The 27,492-nt window shown below is 49.0% G+C and overlaps 3 protein-coding genes across 8 annotated transcripts in view; all 3 read left to right on the forward strand.

Annotated features, from left to right (window-relative positions):
• The window catches only part of HOXA6 (homeobox A6), a 30,193-nt gene extending 22,693 nt beyond the window's left edge, over nucleotides 1-7,500 (forward strand). Inside the window, exon 3 of the mRNA XM_080385527.1 lies at nucleotides 4,195-7,500. Within this exon, the coding sequence (XP_080241653.1) occupies nucleotides 4,195-4,385 (191 nt within the window). The 3' untranslated portion in view covers nucleotides 4,386-7,500. The remainder of the gene's footprint in view (nucleotides 1-4,194) is intronic.
• On the forward strand, nucleotides 270-2,726 carry HOXA4 (homeobox A4). 2 transcript variants are annotated; one of them, XM_080385519.1, is made up of 3 exons: nucleotides 270-989; nucleotides 1,505-1,843; nucleotides 1,933-2,726. In XM_080385519.1, the coding sequence occupies exons 1-2, from the start codon at nucleotides 398-400 to the stop codon at nucleotides 1,831-1,833; spliced, it is 921 nt and encodes a 306-aa protein (XP_080241645.1). In that variant the 5' UTR covers nucleotides 270-397; the 3' UTR covers nucleotides 1,834-1,843; nucleotides 1,933-2,726. The 2 variants fall into 2 exon arrangements, with proteins under 2 accessions (XP_080241645.1, XP_080241644.1); XM_080385518.1 differs by having other exon boundaries at nucleotides 272-989; nucleotides 1,505-2,726.
• Nucleotides 7,501-7,607: 107 nt separating the features above from the next.
• HOXA3 (homeobox A3) lies at nucleotides 7,608-27,487 on the forward strand. Of its 5 annotated transcripts, none has more exons than XM_080385513.1 (4): nucleotides 7,608-17,820; nucleotides 18,386-18,542; nucleotides 19,485-20,073; nucleotides 21,520-27,487. In XM_080385513.1, exons 3-4 carry the CDS (start codon nucleotides 19,602-19,604, stop codon nucleotides 22,287-22,289), a joined length of 1,242 nt encoding a protein of 413 aa, XP_080241639.1. In that variant the 5' UTR covers nucleotides 7,608-17,820; nucleotides 18,386-18,542; nucleotides 19,485-19,601; the 3' UTR covers nucleotides 22,290-27,487. The 5 variants fall into 5 exon arrangements, with proteins under 5 accessions (XP_080241639.1, XP_080241638.1, XP_080241637.1 ...); XM_080385512.1 differs by having other exon boundaries at nucleotides 7,608-16,588; nucleotides 17,639-17,820; nucleotides 18,386-20,073; XM_080385511.1 differs by having other exon boundaries at nucleotides 18,386-20,073.
• The last annotated feature ends 5 nt before the right edge of the window (nucleotides 27,488-27,492 follow it).

Here is a 27,492-nt window from a genome sequence, read left to right on the forward strand (position 1 = left end):
GGCCCCCGCCGTGGGTCCGTGGGCGCGGAGCTGCCCCGCGGCCGCTCGCCCTCCTTCCATTTCCTGATCCGGGGTCCGCGGCCCCGCGCGGTAATTGGCGGTGGCGGTCAGGTGGTGATGGGGTGGCGGGGGGTGCGGGGGGGTGTGTGTGCGTGCGTGCGTGTGTGTTGTGTGTGTTGTAGGCGCTCCAGGGGTGGGAAGAGAGGAAGGGAGGGGAGTGCGGCGGGGAAGGGGTGGGGGGAAGCTGGAGGCCCAAACTTTGGCAGCGGCGAGCACTTGACAGCAGCGGGAGGGGGAGAGGGAGGGAGGGGAGGGAGGGGGGGAAGGGGAGGGGCCTCGCCGAGCCCAGAAAAACGACAACGCGAGAAAAATTAGTATTTTTGCACTTCACAAATTAATGACCATGAGTTCGTTTTTGATAAACTCCAACTACATCGAGCCCAAATTCCCTCCCTGCGAGGAGTACACGCAGCACAGCGGCAGCGCCGGCAGCTCCGCCAGCTACCACGCGCACCACCCGCACCCGCACGCCCCGCCGCCGCCTCCGCCGCCGCACCTGCACGCCGCGCACCCAGGCCCAGCGCTGCCCGAGTACTTCCCGCGGCCGCGCCGGGAACCGGGCTACCAGGCTCCCGCGGCGCCGCCGGGGCCGCCGGGGCCGCCTCCCGAGGCGCTCTACCCCGCGCAGGCACCCTCCTACCCCCAGGCGCCCTACAGCTACAGCAGCGCCGGCAGCGCCGCCCCGGGTCCCGAGCAGCCGCCCCCGGGCGCCTCGCCGCCGCCGCCGCCGCCGCCCGCCAAGGGCCACCCCGGCCCGCCCCAGCCCCTGCTCCCAGGCCATGCCCTGCAGCGCCGCTGCGAAGCGGCCCCCGCCGCCGGGGCCGGCACCGGGCCCGGCTGCCCGCTGCTGCCCGACAAGAGCCTGCCCGGGCTGAAGGGGAAGGAGCCGGTGGTCTACCCCTGGATGAAGAAGATCCACGTGAGCACGGGTGAGTTGCCCTTGCCAGGGGGAGGTGGGGATGCGCCTGCAGAGGAGGGAAGGGGGGAGGGTGCTCCCGCGGCCGGGATGGGTCGTTGCGTGTGTGGATTTTTTTCCCTCCCTCCTTCTCCCTCCGCGTTTCCTAATAAAAAAAAAAAAAAAAAAAAAAAAGAAAGTGAGAAACCTTTTGTATCCGGGGTCCTTTATCAAAAGATTTACGAGACGCCAAACTGTTAGGGCAGTAATTATAGCCCCCATAAATTTAATTGCCCTGCAGTGGCTCTGGGCCATGTGTCTTTGAAGCTTTTCTTCTAACCCAAATGCCCATCACCATTTTTTATTGCTCCTCGATTGTCCCCACCGTCGATAGGCTGTGAAACAATTTTTCTTGCCGTTTATGTATCTTATGCGAACCTGGTGTCAAGTTATTATATAATGATTATGTTCCATCGCTTTCCCCCCCTTCTCCCTTGCTTTCCCCTCCGCGTGCGTGTGTGTGTGCGCGCCTGTGTGTGCACGTTTCAGTCAATCCCAATTACAACGGAGGGGAGCCCAAGAGGTCTCGCACTGCCTACACCAGACAGCAGGTCCTGGAGCTGGAGAAGGAGTTCCACTTCAACCGCTACCTGACCAGGAGACGACGCATCGAGATCGCGCACACCCTCTGCCTCTCCGAGCGCCAGGTCAAGATCTGGTTCCAGAACAGGCGCATGAAGTGGAAGAAAGACCATAAACTGCCTAACACAAAGATGCGCTCCTCAAACCAGTCCACACTGAGCCAACAGTCCAAAGCACAGACACAAGGCCACCCCCATCCTCTCGATGGGGCTACACCCAACGCAGCTGCGCTATAAATACGTGGGGGTTGGTTTGTTTGTTTGTTTTTGGTTTTGGTTTGTTGTGGGGTTTTTTATATATATATATATATTTACCTATCTATTGGGGTTTTCCAGCTGCCCCGTGGTGGAGGCTGGCCGTTTGGACCAAACAACTGTGTAAAACAAAACAGGAGCAGGAAAGGAAGACGAGACGTGCCCAAGAACGGGCACATGTTTAAACCAAAACCCGGACGATTGTCTACATTGTATATAGATAATGGTTCCATGCCCATCATTTTTTTCTATTTATGGAAACACTCTCTTGCCCTCGGTGTAAAACGGGGCTGGATGCTGTCACGGACGAATTCTCTGTACCTAAGACGGACTCCTTTTTCTTTTTTTTTTTCTTTTTTTTTTTTTTAAGAGAGAGAACACTTTAAAAATAAAAGACGGTTAAAACAAAGCAAAAACCTCGTGAGACACTTGTGTAAGGCATTGACTTGAATAGCGCTGCTTCATGGCGTGTTCGTGGATTCCCGTGTGCGTGCGTGTGTGTGAGGGTGCATACGCTAAAATGCACACACACCAACACGACAGAGACAACGAACACGTCCACGGAAGGTTAAAGACTTACGAAAAATGTCCCCTTACACTGTTCAAAGGGAAATGTTTTATGTATCAAAGGTAACTTAACTGGTTTTAAGTGTAGCCCTCGCAGTAGCTGTGATCTATTAGTTTTTCTCCACATTCCCTATTGCATTTATTTAAAAAAATATTGCTATAAAGGCTGTTGCTGTCTTCATATTTGGCACCGTCTAAATCGTTTGGGTCCATGTACAATTTGTGGATTTTTGGTGTAATGTACAACAGTGCCAGGTGCTGGTAATAAAGATTATTCTGTACAAAAGAATTAAATGCTTGAAACACAAGTCCACTCAGTGCTGTTTCATCCACCTTGTGCTTGGCTGGTGTAGGCACCAGGAATTAAAAACAATGGTTTATCGTATTGTTTTAACTTGGATTCATCTTGACAATAAGGTAATGGTTGCTTTAAATATAGTGAAAAACGTCTTGACTCCTAATTGCCTGGCTGAGAAAAAGAGCGCTGTAGGACGAGGAAAGGTCTTGCTGCATTGTATAGGTGAGTGGTATTCTCTGTAGCGGACTTGTGGCAGAATGAGTCCAGGTCTCCATCCCTCTCCGTACGTGTGTTTTCAGCTGCGTTACAGGGAAACTGTGCTTCTACTGGGAATCAATAAGCTCCCATTACAGATTTTGCTGGAGAAGTCATACATGTTCCCCATGATAATACTTTAAATCTTTAGCCAGTCGTGATTTATTCATTCATTTTCACCTGATTATGATTTCTCTATTGGCTAGCATTTTTGAAGGGGGATCCATGGGCGGTAACCTAAAGTTTCTCTAAGCTGCCTTTTCTGTTTCTGTTTCCTTTTATTTTCTTTTTAAGACTATTTCAAAATTTGTTTAGAAAGCCTGAACAGAAACATGAATTTGGGTACAACTCAAGAGTTTTACTTGACCAACATTATCGAGACAACTGTGGATAAATGGGGTTCAAGTGGTTCCAGATCAGGCTGCACTTCTCTGCTTCCAGGAGTGCAGGCAAAGTGGAGCTGCTAAGGGAGAGCCTTGTTCAGGGTTTCCACAGCAGAGAGTAGCACTCAGCTGGGTAGGAAAAGGCTTGGAAAGAAGCTCAAGTGCTAGGAAATCTTCCAGGGAAGGCCTGAAGGCCAGGACTTATTTACCTACCCAGACACATCCGAGAGGCATTTTTTGGAACCAGTGCTTCTTTTCGCGTGAGTGAGGCCACCAGGACCAGGTGCAGCATCACCCCCTGGGTGAGGTGGCACCAGTCCGCAATGGTACTGCCAGCATCCCTGTCTGGCCATGGAACATGGATTGTCACAGAGAAAAATGTAACGTGCCACTGGCAGAACACATTCAGCATCAGAGAGGTGGCAGCTTTAAATACCCTCAGCAAACACTGCTCTCTCCAAACCTGACCAAGAAGCAGGCCTGAACAGCATGCTTCCACTCACATATTGCTGTATACTGAGTCCTGAATTGCCAGCCACCTCCTTATAAAGGAGGAAAAATACAGCTGTGAGGTAACTACTATCCACAAGCGTGTAACTCTTAGTTTTGTTTATTGCTTGAGAATCCCTCAATATATTTAGAGCCAAAGTTAGCACAACTGAGCAAAATTCCAGCTGAAATGTATTAACTGGGGATGCAGTATTTCTTTAGTGTGCAGCCTATGTGTATAAACCTGGTTTGCTCCCATTGTAAAAAGAAATGAAATCACGCTGCAAATAGCAATTTTAGCGAGAATCATTAATCACCTCCTACAATAAATACTTCTTTGTAATTCAACAGCGGTTCTGAAAGGCATTCTCTTGGAAAAGTCTGTGAAGACGCAAAGGATTTTCCTGGGGAAAAAAAAAAAAAAAAAGTGGTCATGTGTAAAGACACAGCATCTTGCCTGTCTGCTAAAAAAATGTGCACTCTCTTGCTGGAGATTGAACGGCGGACTGCAAATTACCCCATGGCAGATTATCATCGTTTAAGGTACATTTTCCTTTTCCCCTCAACCTTCCCCCTGTGCCTGTGCTGGGAGTGGGACGCAGCTCCAGGGCTGGGAGCCCTCTGCTACCCGTCCATCTTTACAATAACTTCGAAAATTACATCGTCCAGTTTAAATTCTCGCATTGTGTTCCCTTTGCTAAGGCAACCGGGAGTTCACCGAGAGGACAAATTTTCTATCTCATTAATTGTTTTTTTTAGAGGAGCAGACTGACCCTTCAAACCCTTGACCTTTAAAGACAGTATTCTTTTTAATCCGGCACTTGGACCTAAATGTCCCTTTCCCTCCCTCCCTCCCGCTCTCCCAGTGTCTCTCACACACGGATTTATCTGCTCTGGCCACAAAGGCGAGAGCGGCCCAAAAAAGCTGGAAGTGGAAGTTTGTCAATATTTCAAAGAAAGACCAAGTCACCTCAGAGTCACTTGCTGGCCGCAGGGACGGCCACGCCGTTAACTCCGGTACCCACCTCCCCTCCCCTCCACCCACCAAGAAAAATGCTCCTTTTCCAAGATCCCCCTCCTCGTTCCTCCTGCAAGCTCTTGCTATACCTGGTGTTTTATTACACGGGGAACTCAGCTGTGACAAGCGCCTTGTGGTATTTAATAACTAGAGCCATCCTGCATTAGAGGATTACGCAATGCTGAGACTTTTTTTCCTTCCTTCCTTCCTTCCTTCCTTCCTTCTCTTTCTTTCTTTTCTTTCTTTCTTTCTTTCTTTCTTTCTTTCTTTCTTTCTTACCCCCCCCCCCTCTTCTTCAGGGTCCTCACCGCCCCGTGGCCTTCTTGGACAGTGTTTGTAAACGAGGAAGGGGTGGGGGGAGCCCTCACACAGGCAGAGATCTTGACAGGCTTACCATGGAACTCCAACCCCCCGGTCCCCCCCTGCCCCGCGCTGGGGCCCGATCCGGGCAGCCCCGGGCCCGGCCGCCGTTCCCACACCTCCGCCGGGGCCGGCCTCGGGGAGGCGGGGGCTCTCGCCCAGTCCGGTGCCTCACGGCCTGGCCGGGCCGCGGCGGGGTGGGACCTCCCGGGGGTGCCCCGGGGCCGTCCCCTCGGGCGCGGCGAGGCGCGGGCGCCCAAGCCCAGCCCACGCGGGTCCCGGTGGGTCGGGGCTCCGGCGTGGGCAGGGGAGGCTTGGCGGCCACCTCCCCACGGACCTGGGCAGCCACCCTGGCTCCGCCCGGGCCCGCGGACAGGCAGCTCTGACCCGCGGAGGGCAGCCCGGGGGACGCTGCCCTGATGCTCTCCTGTCCCCCTGCCAGCAGTGCGCAGAGCCCCCTCCCGCCCCGCTGCAGACAATGAGGATCTAGGTTCAACTGGCTAATTTGGGGGAGCGGGGGTGTGTGTAAAGCTGCCCCATCTCGCTGTACCGAGCGGGACAAACCCGCGTTATTGATGCCCAAGCACTATCCCTAGAAGCTGAGGAGCTTTGACAGCCAGCAGAGATTAGGGGACCCAAGTACAAGGATCCCTGCGCTCGCAGATAAAGGTGTTGCGTCTGTTCTGGGGGAGATATTGAAATTTTAATCTTTAGGGTCACGTGACTCATTAAATAATTAATGCAGATAGTCAGGAATGGATCTGTGGCCGTCAGTCCTCACTAGGAGTGATTCTCTCAGAAGTGAAACTCAACTCCTTATTACTGGAGTTTGTTTTTCTTTCTTTCTTTCTTTCTTTCTTTTTTTTTTCCCCTTCCCTTTAAAAAAAAAACCCACCTGATTTATCTTGAAAGATTCTAAACTTCTTAAGCAAGCAGTAGGGTCTGTGTTGGTAAGTAGGTAGTGTGTATTTCTAGCTTGATGACTTTAATTGTTTGTGCTTGCTTTGTCTGCTGAGCGTTTGCTTAACAAGTTTAATATTTAGAAATGTTAAATCTTTGTTTTAGCTGCCTTGTGGTCACATTACGGCTTTTGGTGATTAAGTGTTACCGAGGCAAACACATTCGATAATGTTCTAATTCACACTGTGGAAGGCTGGGTGCCACAGTGCAGGAGGACCTGCTTTGTTCAATTTTCCTGGCGTTAATAAATCACCGGCTCCTAATGCAGGGCCAAAAAAGCAATGGAAAGGCAGTGAGCATTGTAAAGGAAAAGTCATGGGCGACTTTCTCTATGACTCATTAGTCTGAACGATTTATGTACGAACTTAAAGTGCCGCAATGAATATTAGAGTTTGGGATAACAACTAATTAAAAAAAAAATCATAGCGTTTTTAGAGTGCTTTATTGCTACTTAACAACTCTTTCAAGAAGCAGCATAGTTTAAAGGACTGTGGCAGTGTAAAATAAGGTAGCGTGACTTAATAGCTCCAAAATAAATAACTGAAAGTCTCTGGCACCATTTTCAGATACACGCTCCATATTTAACACGAGTGGGGCAACCCAGTCACGACGCACTTGATCGACGATTATTGCCGTTTGTAACGTGACTATAGATTAGGGATCAAACCGGCTAAGGTATGAATTTGAACCTAAAATGCCAGGGGGTTCCCCCTGTGTTGGAGCCGAGGGGAGCGAAAGGTAGAGATAAGAATAACCCAGGCAGCAGCGCCCGGGATCTGTGATTGCAGACTGAACTTTCCATTTTCTTTTGTGTTTGCCAGTAGATTTTAACAGTCAGCGCTCTCAAATTTATGAGACGGCAATAAACAGCTTAGTAGGCTATTATTGCATGATTTTATGTAGACTGAAGTTCGACACCAAATCTAAAATTATTAGCGTCATTATGGAACTACTAAATTACCAAAGCAAAGCCTCTGCTCTAAAAGTTCTCCCAAGACAGACAATATTTCCAAGGCTCAGATGACACCCTTCCGCAAGAACTGTGTTATTTAATTATTAGCATTTACATTTACTGACAAATTTAAGATGCTTTAGATGGGTTTTATTAGCGAGAATGAATACGAAGGGTACATTATTATATCTGACAAATTCTGTAAACGTGATACATGTAAAGTGGCATGCCAATAATCTATTGTCTTTTTGGATTGTGCAATATTGTTTATTTTAGGGGAAGAGAAGCCTTCCAATTTTTTTTTCCCTTCTCCTTCAATGGCTTTCAGTGTGGTGGGTTTGTTTTTTTTTTAAAAAAAAACACCAACTTTGGGCCCGATCCCGCTTCAGTGAGGTCAGTTGTTAGTCTCTTATTGCACTAGTGGTGACAGGATCGGGCCCCGGCTAACCATTTGAATAAAAGCCCAACCACAATACACCCCGCATTTAAACTGGAACCCTTTCCGCGTTTTATTCAGCAGAGATGAACACCACGACTTGTGTTTAATGTCTGTTCTTGATTAAATGATCCTAAACAAAAGTTTCCCAGAGGAAAATAAAGCAGACATTCATGTAACAAGAGTTTGGAATGACAATATTTCCAAACACTTGGAGACAGAAGGCATAGCTGTCTACGGGAAAGGAGAAGAAAAAAAAAAAAAAAAAACAAACCAAACCCAAAACCCCACACAACCAACAACCGCACGCTTTTATTTCTCAGCTCCCCGTGCTGTTCACCCGGGTGGGAACCCACGCTCCGCGCCGGGAGCCCGCGCCCGCTCCATCCCTGCCCACCCCGCTCCGGGGCTCTCCCAGCGCACCCGGCAAACCATGTATTGCCTATGAAGAGGCAAAATACCTCCCCCTGCACGCCCCGGTAAGGCACTGTTTGTTGCTTGTTTACAGGGAGCCCCGAAAAAAAGCCGCTCGGCTGGGGCGGTGGAAGCTGGGAGCGCGTCAGCCCAACTCTGCGCAGCTGGAGGAGGTAAGAGCCGGGAAGCGGCCAGGCTGCCGGCCGCTGCTTTTGCGCCGATCGCAGCTGTAAGGAAGCCATTTGCCTAGTACCTGCATGCAGAAGAAGCCTGCTGGAATGAGATTTTTTGTTGTTGTTGTGTTTGTGATAAATATTTAACCTAGCTGGAATTTTTTTCTGGATTGGCTCTATTCATCTTCCGTGGGTGGTGAATGCGCGTGTCTGGGCAGACAAAGAAGTGTACGGGACCTGAGTGATCACCATCCATATAAAGGCATTGGGGACAGGAAGGATGCAAAGTCATTTGAAGAGCGAAAGAGGTTGAGAATTTCTTTGTCCATTCTTAGCTCCTTCCCAAATCAAAGGCGTAAGGCGAAGGGCAGCGGGTTGGAGCCATTTCGGTGTTGAATGGCTTATCGCGGCTTGTCTGTTTGCCTCCTCCTCGAGCAGTTCCGCAACCAGTCCTGCAAACGTGGAGTGCATGAGGGGATGTTAGAAAACCTGATTTTTTTTGTCTGCGTGCATGCACTAGAATGGCTCGCGAGTAAGTTTCGGGTGTTTGTCTGGCCGGGCCTGCTTTGCAGCGGGCGGAGGTTTGTGTCTGGTGGTTCAGAGTTGCTGGAGTCCTTGATGCGCTTGGTCCTTCGGCAGGAGAAATGTAATGCTTTTCATAGTGACCATTTTCTTATGCCGGCCGCCGAGAGGGGAGGATTACACAGAATTAGCTCAAAGTCCTGCTAGATTTACCAGCTTATTTTTGGACGCTGATGTACAATTAGTATATTTTACTACCTTTTAAAAGAGGCCATAAATTACAGGACTACAAGGGCTCTTTGTGTTGGCTTAATGGGCTGCTTAAATCTTAACTACAAAAAGGCGCTGCAAATGTCTATTCACGCTTGTGTTAGGAAATTAAAAGCGAAAATACGGTACGAAGGAACCTTCCTCCGGTGGCATGTACCCACAGCATTGCGTACAGAGATATTTGGGATTCCTTAACGGACCCAACACTGGCAGACTCAGCTGACTCTAAGCAGAACTTCTCCCATAAGGGCACACAGGCGATAGCTCTATTCCCTTTATCTGCTTGGAAATGATCAAAGACCAACTTTATCTCTATCAGACGCACAGATGTACGTAAACAGCTCTGCGTCCTAGCAGATTTCAAATCTTTCGAGGAAGCAAGGAAATAAATGCTTATATCGTACGGTGATTCCCATTTCGCCTCCACATGGGAGTGATAGGCTTACCTCTTAACAACTGGCATAAAAGTAAACTTGAAAGACAGTAAAAATTCTAAATCTAATTATATTGAAGGTAACTGTAAATAGCATTAATGCTAAGAGTGGCTATCGATGCCAGAGCTGGCACAAAGGGTCTCTCTTAATGAAGGCACGTTATGAACTCAGATCTGTTTGTTGTTACTGAGCCTGGAATTTCAGCTCAGCTCGAAGCCATGTGCATAAAGCACAGAAAAAATCAGTAGCAGACCTACTGATAAACTCCACATTTTCCTGCTAGGAACCATGTTTCAGGTCTCCAAATCATCGAGGTAATAAAACACAACGTTGAATGTCCAGGAACTGGGACAAAGCAATATATGGGGAAATCCAGCGTCTCCGACAGGCAAAATAATTTGAATTTGTATTTGAAAACTCGTAATCACGATACTAGACCAAAGCAAGCTTTCTCCAAAATCGGCGGAAGGGAATAATTTTCAGCTGCGATCCAGAACAGCATAAAGTTAGGCAGGCTCCCCCTTCTGCCCTCCCAAAGCACACCCTGTGGAAGGTATTCACACGTCAAGAAGTTACTTTTCTTTGAGAATTAATTAGTTTTCCCACTACATACACGAAGTTAATTGTTAAGCAGTAGTTTTAGGATTAACTTGACCATTAATACTAATAAAGATGTTCATAGAAACAGGGTTTTGAAGCCAATAGCCATAGCTAGCGTTAAGGCATTTAAGCTGACTTATGATTGTGATTTATTGCTTTTGTACTTTCTATTTGCTCAGGACTGTAACTTCTAAAGCCATCTTTCTGCTTTTGACGCAAAGCAGTCGATAACTTTTTAGAACAGCCCCAAGAAAGACTTGCTCTGCTTTTTTCAACATCTGCTCCATTCCCCATTAATTTCAGTTTCATTGTTGCAGAAGAACTTCTCTCTGTGTTTCTTTATGGGATCTAAACACATCGTGTTTAAAAGAGCCGTGAATCCACCTCGAATAAATATCAGCCTTGGTTTATGTTAAGTGCGAGAGCTGGGGAGTTACCAGTCGTGCTGATAGCTACAGACTTGGGCATGTCGTGTGTGGCTAATACAGTCTCTTTTCCAAAGGTGGATAGTTTTTATTCCTGTTTTTAGTGCGGGATAATATCCATATACCCTGCTACTAGCTTAGTCACTTCCATATGAAAAATTGCAAATTCTTTCTCTGTTGTAATGTCACGCTGACTTTGCTGCAATGTCCACTACTACACACTGCTACTGATGGGTTTAAATTCCAGTGGCCCACTTTTACAATCCAAGTGAGAGTATATAAGGCTTGTCCGTAACACTAAAAATTGCCCTTAGAAAGAACACTCCTTCCATTCTGTTTAATGGAGTGCAGGTGAAGCTGCAAGAAGGGATATGCAGTTAGCTGAAAGTTCTCTACGAGCTCATGGGGGATGGTGGAAAGATTTAGGCAAGTGTATATACATCATGATGTAAAATGCTGGAGTCACGGAACCAGACTAGGGGCACGTTAAAAGCGTGAACTATCTGATTTTCTTTGACTCCTTCCAGAAGAGCTATGTGAGTTGAGGGTTTCTTTTGTTTGATTAGCTTATTGTGTCAATAACACAAGTTAAACAATCTTACAGGGAAGATGTGGTGTGCTCACACACAGGCGAAGCTGCGTGGCTCGGGGGCTGCGTACAACTTTGGTCTTTTCTTTTTTTCTTATTTTTCCCCCTTAGGCAGCAAGCTCCCCCTCCCCAATTTTTTTTTTTTTTCATCGTTAGAAACCTATAATTTTGTGCATCACTCAAACTAGCTGTATAGGAAATGCGTAAGCACAGGTTTAACAGCAAGGTCCCAAAAGGTTTTGCAAAATTCAGAGCCACGCCAGTGAAGGAAGGTGTACTCTTCATAGTGTGTTACAAGGACAAAAACCAACTAGCCTCTTAGAAGAGACTCTTTTTTGCCTTTGTCAGGTAATTATAGGTCTTTTTAGTTTCTACAGGAGCCCTGATGTAGCGTGTGGGAGTTGAGCAAGCCTTCTACAATGGCAGGGTAGAGGCGGCTGAGGGTGTGGGGGGAGTCTGGTAATCGCCCCATTTAGAAGGGGGCTGGAAATAATTGTGTTAAGATTTGGACTTTCTTCGGGGGTTGCAGAGGACATGCGATGTGGAGCAGAGTGGCGGGCCTGGGGAGCAAATGTCGATTAATTAGGCTAAGTATCAAAGTGCAGCGTAATCCCATATTTTAAGAAGTATTCTTCTTACCTTCCAATGGGCTTTGTGTAAAGAAATATTGGTGTGGGAGGAAAAAGAATCAAACCAATCTCCCCTCTCTCTCTGTCATCTGCATCTCTTGGATTATTTTTTTCCCCTCCCTTAAAACTCTTCTTCAACATATTGGGTTAAGGCTTTAAAAAGCAAAGGCTCGCGCTAAGAAACCCTGTTCCTTCAATGATTCCCTATTTCAAATAAAAGGATTTAAGTTGACGTATGACCACGTGAGCACATAATACAGCGCATTATTGTGGCATTTGGAGTGGAGACCCGGTCTGGCTCCGTCTGAGATTACGCTTTTCCAGTTTCTGTTCAGAGCAAGCACTGCTTTCTGTTTTTTTTTTTTTCCTCCTGCCCCCATCACCGTCCCCGCAAGAGCTGGCCATTTCGCTGACAGCTTTGGTTCCTTATGGAAAGGTTATTGTCGAGCCGAGAGGACGAAATGCTTCGTTAGAAAGGATGGATTTTATTTTAAGGTATTTCCGTTGATTGTTCATTTATGTGGTGAGTTATTGCTGTTCGAGGCAAAGGTCAGTAGCAGAGGCTGGAGCGAGTGCGTGTGTGTGCGTGCGGGTGTGTGTGCACCCGGAGCCTGGCTGCTTCCCCCTTTGTTTCAATTTGCTGCGGTAAATATTCAACTCTCCCCTCGCAGCGAGCAGAGCAGGGAGAGTTTGCTTCTTTATTTATTTTTCTCCATAGAGATCCCACACTGCTGTTGATGGCCAGCTGCCTCTGCTCCAGCCCCTCAATTGCCATCTTATAATTATTTAAGACTGGCTAGAGAGGGGAAGCCTCTTTTATTATCGTGTTTGGATGGTTTTTTCCCCTTTATTTTATTTTATTTTAGTATGTTGTTTGTGTGTTTATTTATTTATGTATTTGGGGAAGTCGAGAAAACGATGAGGGGAGGGGGGGGCGGGGAGGGATGCTCCTCGGTCGGGGTCGTGCTCGAGTGTGCGACGGCGGCGGCCGTTGTTGTTTTATGGGTGTTTGTTCGGCCGCTGCCGCTCCGTAAATCGATGACTATGCGATCGTGCTGCCATTTTATTTATGATGGTTTAGTGGTACTTTGTTTACCGTGTGCGGAGGGCTGCATGGGCGCTCAGCTCTATGGTGAAGCTTCCCCTTCTCAAATGAGAGGCTCCTCTTTATTTCCTCGCGGTGAGGAGGAGTTGAACCAGGAGCCAGCCATGGCTTCTAACAATAAATCAGCCCTGGAAATAGAGGGTGTTTTTTTTTTTCTCTTTCCCTCTGTCCGAATGTGGATCTGTAAAGCGAGAATAAAATGGGGAGGAGTGGACATTATCTTCTGGGAGAACATACACTAGTCCTAAATTCATACCTATACCGTTGTTTACATAAATATAGATATATTGCTGCGTATAAATATGTAAGCATTTGCATATATTGATAAACATGTGTGCGTAGCTATAGATAAAGAATGTACTTTAAATGACGAAAATGAAAGATTACTTGGCTGTCCAAGGAGAGCAAAATGCTATATAAAACGACATTTCCTCGGTGTGTCCCGGCTTTGGGAAAGGTCGGAGCGCTGGGACCTGCTTTCCTCCAGTTCGCTCCGTGCCTTTCGCCTATTCCTGCCGCACCATTTTGTGCCCAGTTACCGGGTGCTTGTAATTACTCATCTTCTAAGGAGTCACAAAGAGGGGGAGAGAGAGGAAGAAAAGCCAACGATGATAAAAACTCCGCTGAAAACAACAACAAAAAAGGGTTATTTACACTCGAAGCTGTTGGCGACCATTCCGCAGAGACCTGCAGGGCAGAGATGCTAGGGCTGGTTTCTCGCTTTCCTGCTCTTTAAGCCGCTCTCCGAGCAGAACTGACCCAAAGAAATGCTATTTCTCCTTCTCGTCATACTGAACCACGTTGTCCTTTCTTAAACCCGGTGTCTCTCTTCGGCGAGGGGAGGAGAGCTGTTTCGCTCCCAGCTGTGTGTTTAAAAGCCAAGGTTGGCTTTGCCGTATTTTAAATGGGTCAAAACGCGCCTCAAAAATAAAATGCAAGCTTTAATTGCAGCTCAATTGCTTGGCAGCGTTTCCTCTGATTTATGACCCAGTTCGGATGCATATTGACCCAGTTAAAACACTCATAAATAACGCAGTCCTGCTCTAGAGCAAAAGAAAGCAAGAAGAATTTTGGAGGAGAGGGGGACTTCGGCGAGTTGTGTAAATAACCTCAGTCTGCTGAGCAAATAGCAAAGAATCCGTTGCCATTCTTTAGCGTTAGCGAATATAAACAATAATTCAGATTAGCCGCGGCTTGCTTCGGTAGTCCAGTCCTCCTCTAAGGCAGCTAATATGCCCTCCTAACTCTCTAACGACTTGGAGAGACACCACTTTCAGAACTGGTCCCCTTCTCCAGCAACACCTCGCCTTGCAATTTCATCCCTAAGAGATTCCCCCAAATCAGCTTCGAATTATAGTGCTGCCTGCTTCCACCTCGGAGCATCCAAGGACAATAAGCTTTACAGGCATTATTTTATTCGGAAACTAAGAGTAATTCCATGAAAACGGGGAGAGTCCCGCAGAATAAGACCCTTCGGGAAGAAAAGGCAGCTCATTTCTGACCCGGGAATCGGCACCAAACGCTGCTGGTCCCTCCCCGAGCTGAGCCCTATCGCTCTCCGCGGAATAGAGCAGAAAGAAAATATTCGGCCTCTGGGAGGGAAAAACAGATAAAAGCAGCGGGGATCTGTGCGTTGGGACACTTATCCCGACATCACAGGAGACATTAAAAAAAATAATCATCTTCTCATGTTTAAAATGACCTCTTTGGGGACAGAGGGGGCGTGGGGAAACGGAACTAATAGGCAAACTCTAGCAAAATACTCTTTGCAGGCAGTAAGACGAATGGAGGAAATACTTCAGTATTCTTATGAACCACTTCGGTTCTCACGATTAAAGTCCCTTGCAAATCCCTTCAGTTTTAAAAAGATCCCCTCCCCCTCCCTCCTCGTCCCCGCTCTTAAATACAGACATGTAGTCAAAATATCCCGCTGGAGATCGTTCCCAAGTTTAAACGCACTCCTAGGAGAAGATCGCCCAGGCTTTCGGCAAGGGCTCCCCAAACCGGCAGGCTCCCCCCGGCGTCCGCAGGTTCCTGCAGTCCCCAGCTCTCCCTCGCCAAATCCTCCTCTCCGGTCCGGGGGCTCCGTCGGGGCGCAGCGCTGCCTCTCGCTATTTGGTCGGGCAAGTGGGCGAATGGCAGATCAGCAGTTTCAGAAGAAAGTGTGGGGTTGATTATTGACTAAAAAGACTTTTTTCTTCCGATGCGACATTCAAGGGATTGTTTGAAGCAAAACGCATACGCGGTATTTTTGCCTCTCCTCTCCTCCTACGCTGCCCGCTTCCCCTTTCATGTGGTGCCTTCTCACTTATGCCATAAGGAGCAAGTGTTTTCTGTTTTAGTACTCTGTTTACAGCTTTGGTGCATGAAGTCATAAATCTTGCATAGCCATAAATGACAAAAACCATTGGTATGCGTAAGAGGCCACCCCAGCCTTATAGTGCTTTTTATTTCTCGCTTCCCCCTCGCTTTGTTTGTGCTTTAAGATGACACCGGGCTCCCTCGTGCTTTAAGCGGACTAGTTATATTTGTAACGCCTTAATTAACGAAGTAACGTCAAATTTACACCTAGGCATTATTCGGAGCCTCTGCTTAACGTGCGGAGCCCGTAGTCCAGCTACCGGCTTCCAGAGGGGCAGGGGCTGCAACTTCATTTAAGTTCACGTTTGCACTGTCGCTGCCGTGTTTCTGTTACAGGGAAGAGGGGGAACATCACCACCCCCAAATCCCGGGCCGCTGGAGAGAGAGGCGAGCGCCTGCCCCAGCGCTGCCGAGGAGAGGGAGGCGAAGGCGGACGGGCTGTGCGGCACCGGGCCCGCGTCCACGCGGGGCTGCTGCCCATGCGTCCCCACAGGGGGCTGCGGGTGTGTGTGGGGGGGTTGGGGGGTGTGTGTGTGTGTGAGCGCCTCTGTGCCCGTCCCGAGTGCTGGGGATATCTGGGGGCGGGGGGTGTGTGTGTCTGTGTGTACATCTGTGTATGTGCGCGCTCACGCATGCATGAGTTAATAATTAGTAACTCTAATGATTTCCAGCGTGGCTCTGAAAGCATTGCCCAGAGCGGGGATCCTGGTGGGCTTCGGTTGGCTCTCCGGACCCAGCCCCGGCTTTCCGGGCTTTGCCCTCTTCCCCGGGACTCGGCTAGGGCTTTGCGGGGCTCCCGGCGGCGGGGAGCGGCAGAGGGTCTATTTCGCAGCCGTCCCCCAAGCCCACCGGTAAGAGGGACAAACCCAAGGCCCCCCCCAGCAGCACCCCCGGAGGCTGGTGAGAGCGACCCTTTGTGAGCGCCGTTTGTCTTCATTAGCATAATTTTCCTGGACTTTGGTGACGCCCGGGTGCGGGGGGGGCCGCACTCCTTCACTGCCGCGCTCCTCCGCTCCCTCCCCTGCCCCCACCCTGCCCCAGGCTTCCCCAGGCGGCCGCCTTTCTTTCTTCCTTCCTTTTTCTCCCCCCCCCCCCCTTTTTCCCCTCCACACCCCTCTTTCTCCTTCCCTCTCTCTCCTTCCCTTCCCAGAGCAGCCCTGGGAAACATCCCTGTCCTCCGTGCCCCGCGCAGGGGGAGCCCGGCACGCCGGGGACCGGCTCGGGGCAGGGTGGGCAGCCTGAAGCGGGAGGGGAGCGGGGGAGGCGGGGGTCCGGACCAACCGTCCCCATCCCGTGCGGGGCAGGGCTCGCCCCTCCCGGCCGGGGGGTGCCGGGTGCGGAGGAGCTGAGCCGGTGCCCACCCCGCGGTCGCAGGGACCGGGCTGGGGCAGACAGCCCCTGCGCCCTGGGTTGTGTCGCCTCCAAAAAAAAAAAAGAGAGAGAGACAGGGAGAGAGCGCGAGCATGCTGGCTTCCGCCTCAGTCGTCAGAAGTTAAGGTAAGCAGGCCACAAATACGCTGCTATCAGTCGTGAATGGCGGAGTTTATGTCCCAGTGATTTATGACCGTAGACTTAAATGTCGGTTCAAGAAGAGTTCACAAGCTGGGGCTTCCTTCCAGGCAGTGACTGATACCCTTACACTTCGTGTTCAGGCAGCTCTCTCTCCTCTCTCCCCCCTCACCCCCCCTACCTTCTCTCAACTTTGTCTTTATCTTTCAGGAAATCTTTCAGGGGGCTGCCTGGTTTTTCATCCTAGAGTCAGAATTTGGGGCTCGGATGGGAGTTACAAGGCAAAAACTGGTGTGCTTTGGAAGGGGGGAAGGTAGAAGGAAGGAGAGGGTAGGGGAGAGCTGAAGTGGGGAGTGGGGGAAATGGGGGGGACTTGCCTCACCCTAGCAGCTTTCATCTACTGTCTCCGGGCTGTCTGGATGGGGGGGGGGAGAGAAGCTGGTTAAGGGGCAGAGAGGTGTAATGCACAAATGGGAGATGGAGACGATTAAAAGGGTACTGGAAAAATTGGGGGCCCATCTGTGTTTGTGGTACTTGGCCTTTTGTCTCCGAGGGGGAGAGGAGAGCTCTTCCCATCCCAGACACCGGCTGGGGTGGCAAACTGCTCCCCCCCCCCGCCCTTCCCCCCTTCCAGTCCCGTTAGGGCGCCGTTATTATCGTGATAGTTGTCGCTCTTAATCCCGCTATTCCCGCTTTTGCCAGGAATGGCCGGGCGCTCTTCAGGTTACCCCCGCTTCTCTATAACTTTGTAGGAAGTGATTAACTTGGCGAAGCCAAAGGCGGGAGCTGATTTATTATTATTTTTTTTCCTTGCTGGCAGGCGGCCGAAGCTTCAATAATATTTTGCCTTCCGAGTAAAGTTGCCTATTGTCTGCGGGCAGGCGGCTGCGGGAGCAGCGCCCTCCGCATCCCTGCGCAGCGCTGCCTGCGCTGCCGAGCGGCCAGGGGACGGCGGAATATTTGATGTCGCGATCATGAAAGGCGGGTGCCTTTGTAAAATCACCGCTGGCTCATTATTTCCTCTTTCTCCTCTGGCAGTGGCGTCTACATTTTCTCTTTCAAAGGAATTGAGGAAAATCACACCAGGCCTCGATAGCACCAGGAAGGAGAGGCGAGGAGCTGGAAATGGTGCGCGCACCTCAGACCTCCACCAGCTTATTAGCTTAATAACATCCAAAGAGCTCGATTAGTGCAATAACAGGGTAGCCGCCCTGCTGTAGGTGTGTTACCTTCGTTCTGTCACTACCCAACAAAGGGAATGCTGTTTTCTAAGAACTTGTATAACTTGAAAGGCGTAGAAGGAGCTCGTTTGGTGCATATGTTGTGTAAGGCTTTTCGCCCCTAAGCATTTGTCCCTGTTAGATGTTTTGGGGGAAAATATCCAGCTGCTAAGTACAGGGAAAGTGGCAAAAGAAACGAGAGCTCCCCATCCGAAAAGACGTGGTTGTTTCTCAGCAACGGGGTAGGGGGACGGTGAGGAACACACTTTAATTCCTGAGAACAATGTGAGTGCCTGTGGAAAGAGCTCCTAGATCGGAGATTACTCACAGGTCTTCTCTCCCATTAATGTGGGGGATTCTTTAACTGGTTATTTTCAGGCAGGTGACCAGTAGGCTTTAATCTGGGCTGAAAAAAAAAAAAAAAAAAGATCCCAGAAAGAAGGACAGGGGACCAAAGTGTGTGTGGGGGGGGGGGGGGGGGGGTGGGGCGGGGGGGGGAGGCAAAGAAAGGGATTCGCCCCGGCAGAAGAAGCATTCTCTGGGTTTGTGTCCACCCTCTCCCTAGCCAAGTGACCCTCATACATCAAATTACATAGCAGTTTCCAAGACAGAACCTATTATCGCTAAGTTGGAAGGAAAGTTCAAGCCGTGGTCATGGAGATGAACGCTGGTTTTTCAGGTTCCTGGTGTGGTTTTTTGCCCAATCCATCATGTTTTAACAGGTAGGATCTGGCTGATTCCACGAAAAGTTAGTGTCTTGAAAAAACTGCTGAAAAAAACAAACCAACAGCCGCCAAAGAGCCCAACTTGCCCCTCTGGCCTCGCTGAAGGGGCTTCGCGCGGCGCCGGGTGCAGCGCGGGGTCCGGACCAGCTCGCGGGTGGGAGGCGGGCGGGGGCTGCGCGGGGCGGCCCGGCCGCGTTGCGGGGGCCGAGCGGGAGCCACTGCGGGCGGCGGCCGGGGCTCGCCCGGGCAGAAACCGCTGCTGCCGAGGTGCGTGACCTGGCGGCTCAGAGTGCTGCGTGAGCACGGAGAGGAGAAGGCGCTGGCTTTGTTTATTATCCTATCGAGCATTTCACAGACAAGCCAAAATCCGTCACTTGGGATCGGGATGTTGAAGCATCCCTGGCTAGGAAACCTTTCCACCCTGCTCCTGCCCCCTGCCACACGTAGACAGGAACAATCTCCCGTATTTCTTTCGAGTTGTATGGAAAACCGTAACCTGGAGAGAAAGGCTAAAAATAAAACGACGCCGGTTACAGGAGAGAGTTTGATCCTAGAGCTGGAATGAAGGAACAGCCCAGCCCCTCCACATTACTGATTCCTCGATCACACTTATCTCAGAGACTGGTATTAAAACAGCCTCTCGGTGATAAACGATTGACTGCCTTGCCGTGTGGTGCCCTGCTCTGTTTCTTAAGAAGAAAGAAAGAAAGAAAGAAAAAACCCTAGAAAGCCCCTATCCCAGTGCAGCAAAGTGCATATTTGTAGCTGCCAGTAAACCCAGGCAGCTTTTATATCGAAATGCTCTGCGCCTGAGGCCAAGTCATGCTGCTAAATATTGCTGACCACTTTTTCTTTTATGGCTTTCATGTCACTTAGCTATTGAAAGTAAGATGGATTTGTACCATTTCTTCACCCTGCTCTGCTCTCCCCACACCCCAGGTCTGCCCGGAGAGGCCATTGGAGGAAGAGTGCCACGTGACAGAGGGGTGCCAATGTTATTCTCCAAGGGTGTCAAGACCCTGTCAGTTTGCGAAATAAAAATTGGGAAACAACGAAATGCAAAAAGCGACCTACTACGACAGCTCTGCAATCTATGGTGCCTACCCCTACCAAGGAGCAAATGGTTTCACTTATAATGCGAGTCAGCAGCAATATCCTCCATCTTCATCACTTGTGGAAACTGAGTACCACCGCCCCGCGTGCTCCCTCCAGTCCCCCGGCAGCTCTGTGTCCCACCACAAGGCCAATGACGTCAGTGAGAGTTGCATGAGGACCCTCCCCAGCCAGCCTCTTCAGCCCCCCGGCCTCACTGACCCACAGGCCCCACCGCAGCCGCCTCCAGCCCAGCAGGCACAACCTCCACCTCCATCCTCTGCCTCACCATCTCAAAATGCCAGCAGCAACCCTGCCCCAGCCAACCCCACCAAGAGTCCGGCTCTTAACTCGCCTACCATGTCCAAACAGATATTCCCGTGGATGAAAGAGTCTCGGCAAAACACAAAGCAGAAAAACAGCAGTTCCAGTTCAGGTATGAAACATGCTACCCACTCTCCCCCGGTACCCCTGGGCTGGTCACACATCTGGCGGCAAGGAGGGCAGCTCTGTCCACCTTCACTTCGGGGAAGGGTGGGAGGGGGCTTTATTCCTCTCTGAGTTGACTGCTTTGAGCTTTTGGAAAGGGGTTGCCATCACTCACAAGGGGATCTCAGTGAGCAAACCACCCCCTGCAAAACTTTCCCAGCCCTGCAGGATGAGTCCAAAGTGATTTTGTTTCCTGGTGGCTAAACCACTTGTGCGCTCCTGCATCTATCATATTTCCTAGGTAATCCCCCCTCCAGTAAATCATGTCAGTGCAGAGCAGCCCAGGCTTTAAGCCAGAGGCCTGTCCCAAGTACTTTGTTGGCATGGTGCTGTTAGATTAATAAGACAGTGACCTATCTCTGCTGAAGTGTAACAGGAATAAAATAGCTCATAATCATGTGCAGGCAGGATCAATGCCCTGCATGCAGTCAGAACCTCTTCCTATTTTAACAAGCTGATTGGCCAAGTTACAAGCCTGGTAAACAAAAATCATTCTGGAGTGCCATAAACTTCAGCCCATAAAATATTATCTTCAGGATGGAAGTGTATATTAACACTTTCATTACTCGAGAAAACCCCAGCTGATAACACCAGTGGTACTCCCAATGCCCAGGAGCTGGGCCTATATTAACCTCTTCCTCTTTTTCTCTTACATGTGCCTTGGAAATAGAGTTCAAAACCAGCAAATGTCTTTGCCAGTCTGCTTTTTAAAGCCCTGGCAACATTGCTGTTTACAGCCTTCCATATCATGTATTTATTTTATTAAAAAGCAGTAACATTTAAATACGTCTATATTCCTATACACAAGCCTAGCCACCGTATGTTCTTCTTAATGTATATTATACTTCCCAAGGACTACCATATGTTTATGCTATATGCTAGATGTTATAGAAACACTATACTGTCAATTCTATGCTTATATGTTACATCGTTATATTGTAGATACCTAACTTTCTGGCATCTGTGTATATATTAGGGCTTTCAGAAAAAGAGGGCTGCAGATCTTTACAGCAATGGAGCGCAGCTAGTTCTCAAAGACTCTGATCCCGCTGTATTAACAGAGCCATAGGTTCACCTTCAGAATTTCTAAACCCCACTGTGTTCCCCTGAACCTTTCTTATTCCTTTATGCAAAGCTCAAGATACTTGTGTGCTGCCATTCTGAAAGGAAGCAAGTATAGTCATATAGTAACACTAATGAGGTGAAAGAGGTCTATTGAGACTTGTGGCTTAGCACGACAAAGCTCATGCCATGGGGTAGTACTCATTGCGCGTGTGGACATCCACCTCACACCTGAGAGCTGGACGCTGGCTTCTGGTGTTGTTGGCCATTGTCTCTGGTTGCCGTGTCCGGGTTTGCCATGCTGATTATGTTCTTTGTGTGATTTACATAGGTGAGAGTTGTGCTGGTGATAAAAGCCCTCCGGGGCAAGCCTCCTCTAAGCGAGCCCGTACAGCTTACACAAGTGCCCAGCTGGTAGAACTGGAAAAGGAGTTCCACTTCAATAGGTACCTTTGCAGGCCACGAAGGGTAGAGATGGCTAATTTGCTCAATCTCACAGAAAGACAGATCAAAATCTGGTTTCAGAACCGCAGAATGAAATACAAAAAGGATCAAAAGGGCAAGGGCATGATGACCTCTTCAGGAGGACAGTCCCCAAGCAGAAGCCCTGTCCCTCCAGCTGCTGGGGGATATCTAAACTCTATGCATTCTTTAGTAAACAGTGTCCCCTATGAGCCCCAGTCACCTCCACCATTTAACAAGCCTCATCAAAACACCTATGGCATCCCTGCATCGTACACCACTCCTCTTAATAATTGCCCACCTCCTCAAAAGAGATACACGGGGACAGCAGCTGTGACACCTGAATACGATACTCATCCTCTTCAAGGCAACGGTTATGGGAATCCACATATACAGGGAAGCCCCGTCTATGTAGGGGGCAACTACGTGGAAACCATGACCAGTTCTGGGCCTTCCATCTTTGGTCTAACTCATCTCCCTCATCCTCCCTCTGCCAACATGGACTACAGTGGGGCTGGGCCAATGGCCAACAATCACCACCATGGACCTTGTGATCCGCACCCAACATACACAGACCTTACTGCTCACCATCCTTCTCAGGGAAGAATTCAGGAAGCGCCCAAACTTACCCATCTGTAAGAGACAGGAATCACTAAGTGGAACAACAAGCCCCCAACTTTTGGAAAGTACTTGCCCCTTCCCTTCTCTGTCTCCTCCTCCCACCATGTGCCCTCCACTCCTCTTCTCGTTTCTTTTGTTCATTTTGTTTTGTTTTGTTTCCTTTGGTAAAAGCGTTTTCTAGTTTATGTGACGTAGCAATATTTGTTGCTTGAATTGCTCTATAGTTTCACTAGTGGATATTTATCTTCTTGAACTGTAGCCTTGTGTCTCACTTTGGGAGTATGCAGAGGCTTTATACTTTACCTTCTACACTTTTATCAAAACAGGGTATATGAACAAATTTTCTATAAAAGGAATTCTTAAATGTGAATTTGTTCGTACATGATTGATCCCACGGGGAAGCAATTTTTTTTATTGCACTTCTTTTAAATAGCAAGAAAGACATCAAAAGCGCTTGGACAGGGACTCCCTGGACAATTATTAATACGTGTAAGTCTTTCAGTGTGTGTATGCTGGTGAACATTCAGATTTATTTATATTTTTTTTTTGCAAACATTGAATAATCTAAGTGTTTAAAATTTTATTTATCCCCATTTGTTCATATTTATATATATATAAAAAAATCTGTACCCTGAATATTCAGGAGGTATTTACCTGGCCATATGTTAAATGGCATATCGGCACGCGTTGGAAATATCATTTGAAAGGAAACTATAACTCCTTTTATTAAAAATGGTGATAACGATGATGATGATGATGCAATAAAATCTGGGAAAAAAGATTACGGTTTGAATACTTTATGTTTGTAAACATCCAGCTAGGTGGAAAGCGTGTGGAGCTGAAAAGGCTAGATTTGTTTTGAAAGTTATACATTCCTTGCTGCTCACGTTCATAAAAAAAAATAAAGTTTTTATTCTGAATAATAAAGAGTTAAGAACATGTTCTTTGCAGCGCAAGGGAAGGGAGAGCCCTTCATGACGTGGGGAGTTGGGAAACTCGTCTGCAAACGCACACGAGGATCCGCTCGCCCACCCGAAGGGCCCCGCGACGCCTTTTCAGCATTTCATAAGCAGGGAGAGGGATTTTTTTTTTCTTTTCCTTTTTTTCCCAGCGGGGTCTCACGGCCGCCGGCGGCGGCCGCCTCCCCCCGCGCCTGCTGCGCGGTGCCCGCCCGGCGTGGAGAGCAGGGGGGCGCGGATCGCCCCCTCCCCGCGGCCCGGGGGTGCGATGGGGGACCGTCCCCTGTCCCCGGGCAGGGCCCCGCGTGGGCGCGGAGGGGCCGCCCCCCGGCTCGGCGCTGGGGAAGGCGGGGGGCCGCGCGCAGCCGGCCGCGGGGCCCCGCCAGTGCTGGCAGCGGGGTGGCAGGGCAGGGCCCCGGCCAAACCGCAACCGCGCCGGGGGGATGGATGCTGAGGGCCGCTGCCTCCGGACGTGGCTCCCGCCGCCGTTTTCTCCCTTTCCCTTAAAGCAGTGGATTTTATTTTTTTCATTGATATTATTCTTATGTTGTTAATTATTATAATTATTTTTATTTTATTTGCTGTCTGTTTCATTTTTGCTGAGCCGCCCTCCCTGCCCACCGCAGCCTGAAGCTGTGGGGGAGGGGAGCCTCGCGTTCCCTCTCTTCCCGCGGGGGTGTGGATGTGTGTGCGCGTCCGTCCGTGCTGGCAGGGCGGGGGGGCACGGTTCTGCAGAAGGGTGACTGTCCGGACCCCAAACGGGCACCCGCGGAGGTCTCCGGTCCGATTTGGCTCGAGGTGGAAGGCAGAAACCCGCAAGCGTGTGCTTAAATCCTATTTTTCTTCCTTTCAGGCGAAATGTCCGTAATTTTTAGATTGAAACTTGAAAGATAAATCAAAATGGACCTTAATAGACTAGGTAAAATGTACCCCTGCACGTTTATAAAGACATATTCCTATGCTGTGTAGACGATAACGCACGCTGTTCACCATCTGTATCTTTTAGAGCACAGAAAAAAATGTCGCCATTTTGGTCTCATGCTGAAATATTATTAATCTTTGGGCTTTATCTTGTTCCCAGAACCATCCTTGCCTGATGCTGAAACATTGTCATGCATCCATAAATCTATATAGAGCTTTTCTGCATAAATAGGTAAAGCATGCTCAGTCAAAGAAAGGGATTGCAAATATATTTATGCCGTGCTGTTTGTTGTATATATAGATATGCAACGGTGAAAGGACAGGTTACGTAGTCTGATATTTTTCATTGAAACCTGATTATTACCCACTACAGACCGACGACTGATTATTATTTTGTAGGCGAAGGAAGCATTTTTGCAACATTGCGAGACACTGCCCGTTTCAGATGAGCGCCCATATAAAATTCCAGCCGCTTCCCCCCCCCCCGCCCCAACCCCCCCGCCTCGGATCAGCTAGGTTATACACAACAAAAGGTAACGGTACAGTCGGTGATTCTTACTGTGTGGCTCCTTTAGCACCCCGAATTACACTTTAGGAAAATGTTCAAAGAGAAGGAATTTGGCGTTTCACCCCCCTTCCACTCCGAAGAAAGAAAAATACAGGCGATTTTGCCCCCTTCTTTCCAGAAACCGTACTCTACCCTTTCTTCGGAGCCTGTAGGTTGCAAGTAAGAATTTCTATTTTTGCATTTAAGATTCGCCCGATTAAAAGATCCTGCTGGAGGCAGAAGCAATTGATTTGCTCAAGAATTTCGCATCCTCTCTCCAAAGGTTGTGTTCCAGGTGGTTTTTGTATTAGACTGACCACACGAAACAAATGTGCAGAATAGAGACACCCACACAGGTTTTACTCACAAAGCCTGGTTAAAGTCCAAACCTCTCTCTTTATTATTTGTCATCCTGCTGTTAATCCCAATATTTTCCAGAGGGAAAAAAGAAGAAAAAAAAAAAAAAGCGCAAAGAAAAAGAAAAGCCCGACCCCAATGTAGGCACTGAGAAGCAAAATAAAAACGGACTTTTCCCACAAGCAGCCCAGTCCTCTGCCAGCATATTTTAAAAGCAGCTTTTTTCCTTGTTTACTTGCGTTTCTTGCTCTGCCTCTTTTCTCGGCCACATTTGATCTTGGAAAGAGCAAGAAGCTTTAAATGTGTTCTTAAGGGCCAGTAGCTGTCAAACCTTTTGGCGGCCAAGATTGATCGCGCGCAGACACCACCAGAGCTTTGTTTGGACTAAAAGCAAGAAAATTAAACCCCTTGCATTTTCCAACAGCATCGATATTTGTAAGGCATCCCTTTTGAGAGATTAAATGACAAGTCTCGTTCTATATTTTATTTAAACAAGCAACCACCAAAAAGCCCATTTAAAGCCTCCCGGCCCCTCCCCTCCCCCTCTCTCCAATGCCTTCGCAGATATGCTGCATCTTGTGGGTGCATTAACTTAAAACCGATTTTTAAAATGCACTTCGTGCAGTCTGGACGCAGACTGATCCGCTGAGTACTTGAGGTCTTGTTTCCTCCCCCTTCCCCTTCTTTTTCTTCTTCTTCTTTTTTTTTCTTTTTTTTAATTACGAAGACGGTTGCCGACTCCTTTTTGGCAACCCCGAAAATAAAGCAAGACGGCACCGCATCGCGCTGACGATGATCTCTGGCTCCTTGAGGACGCGGAGAGCGGTTCGGAAGCGCTTTCCCCCCCGGCCCCCCGGCGCACCCCACCCCGCCAGGCACCCCGGGCTCCGCGGGAAGACAAGCCCAGTCCGGGCTTGCCCAGGGCGGCTGTGACCATAGGATTCATCAGGCTGGGGATTGTGGCCATCATTGTCATCGCTCTCCCTCTCGCCTCAGTCTGGTTGGAAAATTGTGCCCAAAGCATCCAAATTCGGGACTTGCCTCGACCTAGCAGGGGCGACTGGAGGCGGCGGCGGCGAGAGCCCAGCGTCGGAGGCGAGTGCCGTCTCTCAAGTCATAACCCCGCAGCATTTTCGCTCTGCCTGGCCCCGTGAAAACAAACCCGCTACCAGCCCATATATTTCCTGGTAATCGAAAATACTCACCAGACCCAGCCTACTACGGTTATTAAGCAAATTATGCCAGCAGACGGGAGTATCGTTTGCAAGCTAAGGCATAGGATTTGTTTTGTTGTTGGTTTTTTTTTTTTTTTTTTTTTTTTTTTAAAAAAAAAAAAAAAGAGGCAATAGCCAGACGCGTTCGCAGCCTCGCGATTTGGCTCGCCCAGAGAGGTACTCCTAGGGTTATGTTTTACGGTCCAATCCCGGGAAGCCAAGTGGAGAGGGAAGTCATGAAGTACAAGGGCTGCTGCCTATGTGACTCTTCCCCTAGAAGCAAGGTTGCTGAGGAAGATCCTGTTAAACAATGGCTCAGCACCGGCGGCCAATTGTTCTCCGTACTGTACACCCGATAGCCAGCAAAAAAAAATAATAATAAAAAATGTTAAAAAAAAAAAAGGAAAAAAGAAAGAAAAAAGGAACAAACAAGGGGAAAAAAAAAACCAGGAAAGAAAAAGGAGCCCATCGAGGCTGAGTCGGGAAGGAGAAACTAGTTTTGGAGGAAGTGGTATTCCTAGGAAAAAATCAAGAGCCTCTGCTTCAGACTCCTGCCTGGGTGCAACTTCTTATGCGGGGGCCTGGCGGTGTCAAAACTTTGAAGATTAATGGATTACTTTGTTAATGACTCAAGGCGTCAGATTGAGGTGCTTAAATGATTTGTGAGGTGCAAAGCGTTTTCCTGACAGTCCCAAACAATGAGAGAAGAGTGTGCGGGTGGAGGCGAGGGAGGCAGCAGGCTGCAGGACAGACAGCCACACACACACACACACACACGCACACACACACACACACTCGCGCGCGCGCGCGCACACACTCGCAGCCTCTCACACAAACATATCCACGCACACGCACCCTCCCCCCCACCCCCGATCATTTCAGATTAGGACGCCAAGGGGATAGATACTCGAGATATCATTTCCCTCTTTAAAAAAAGTGTAAATAAAGCCTTTCTGGCCCCCAATGAGGCGTTCCTTCCCGACTTTTTTGGATCAATCAAACAGACAGTGGCTTCTTTTGATTAAAGCCCAAATTGTCATTGGGCAGAGGCAATCATGTGACAGCCAATTCGGTCCAATTTCAACCTTGTCTCCATGAATTCAATAGTTTAATAGTAGCACGGTCCCCATACGGCTGTAATCAGTGAATTAGAAAAAAAACACCCCACCAGCGATCTTCTATGCTATATTTTTTTCTCCTCTCTCTCCTTTTTCCTGGGCCTT

This window comes from Falco punctatus (genome assembly GCF_963210335.1).
Source record: "Falco punctatus genome assembly, chromosome: 4".
NCBI classification, from domain to species: Eukaryota; Metazoa; Chordata; class Aves; order Falconiformes; family Falconidae; genus Falco; species Falco punctatus.

Excerpts from the sequence above, each read along its gene's own strand:
- HOXA4 (XM_080385519.1), top strand. The coding sequence starts at position 398 with ATGACCATGAGTTCGTTTTTGATAAACTCCAACTACATCGAGCCCAAA. Across the intron at positions 990-1,504 it reads GAAGATCCACGTGAGCACGG|TCAATCCCAATTACAACGGA; the intron begins GTGAGTTGCCCT and ends TGCACGTTTCAG.
- HOXA3 (XM_080385511.1), top strand. The coding sequence starts at position 19,602 with ATGCAAAAAGCGACCTACTACGACAGCTCTGCAATCTATGGTGCCTAC. Across the intron at positions 20,074-21,519 it reads AAACAGCAGTTCCAGTTCAG|GTGAGAGTTGTGCTGGTGAT; the intron begins GTATGAAACATG and ends TGATTTACATAG.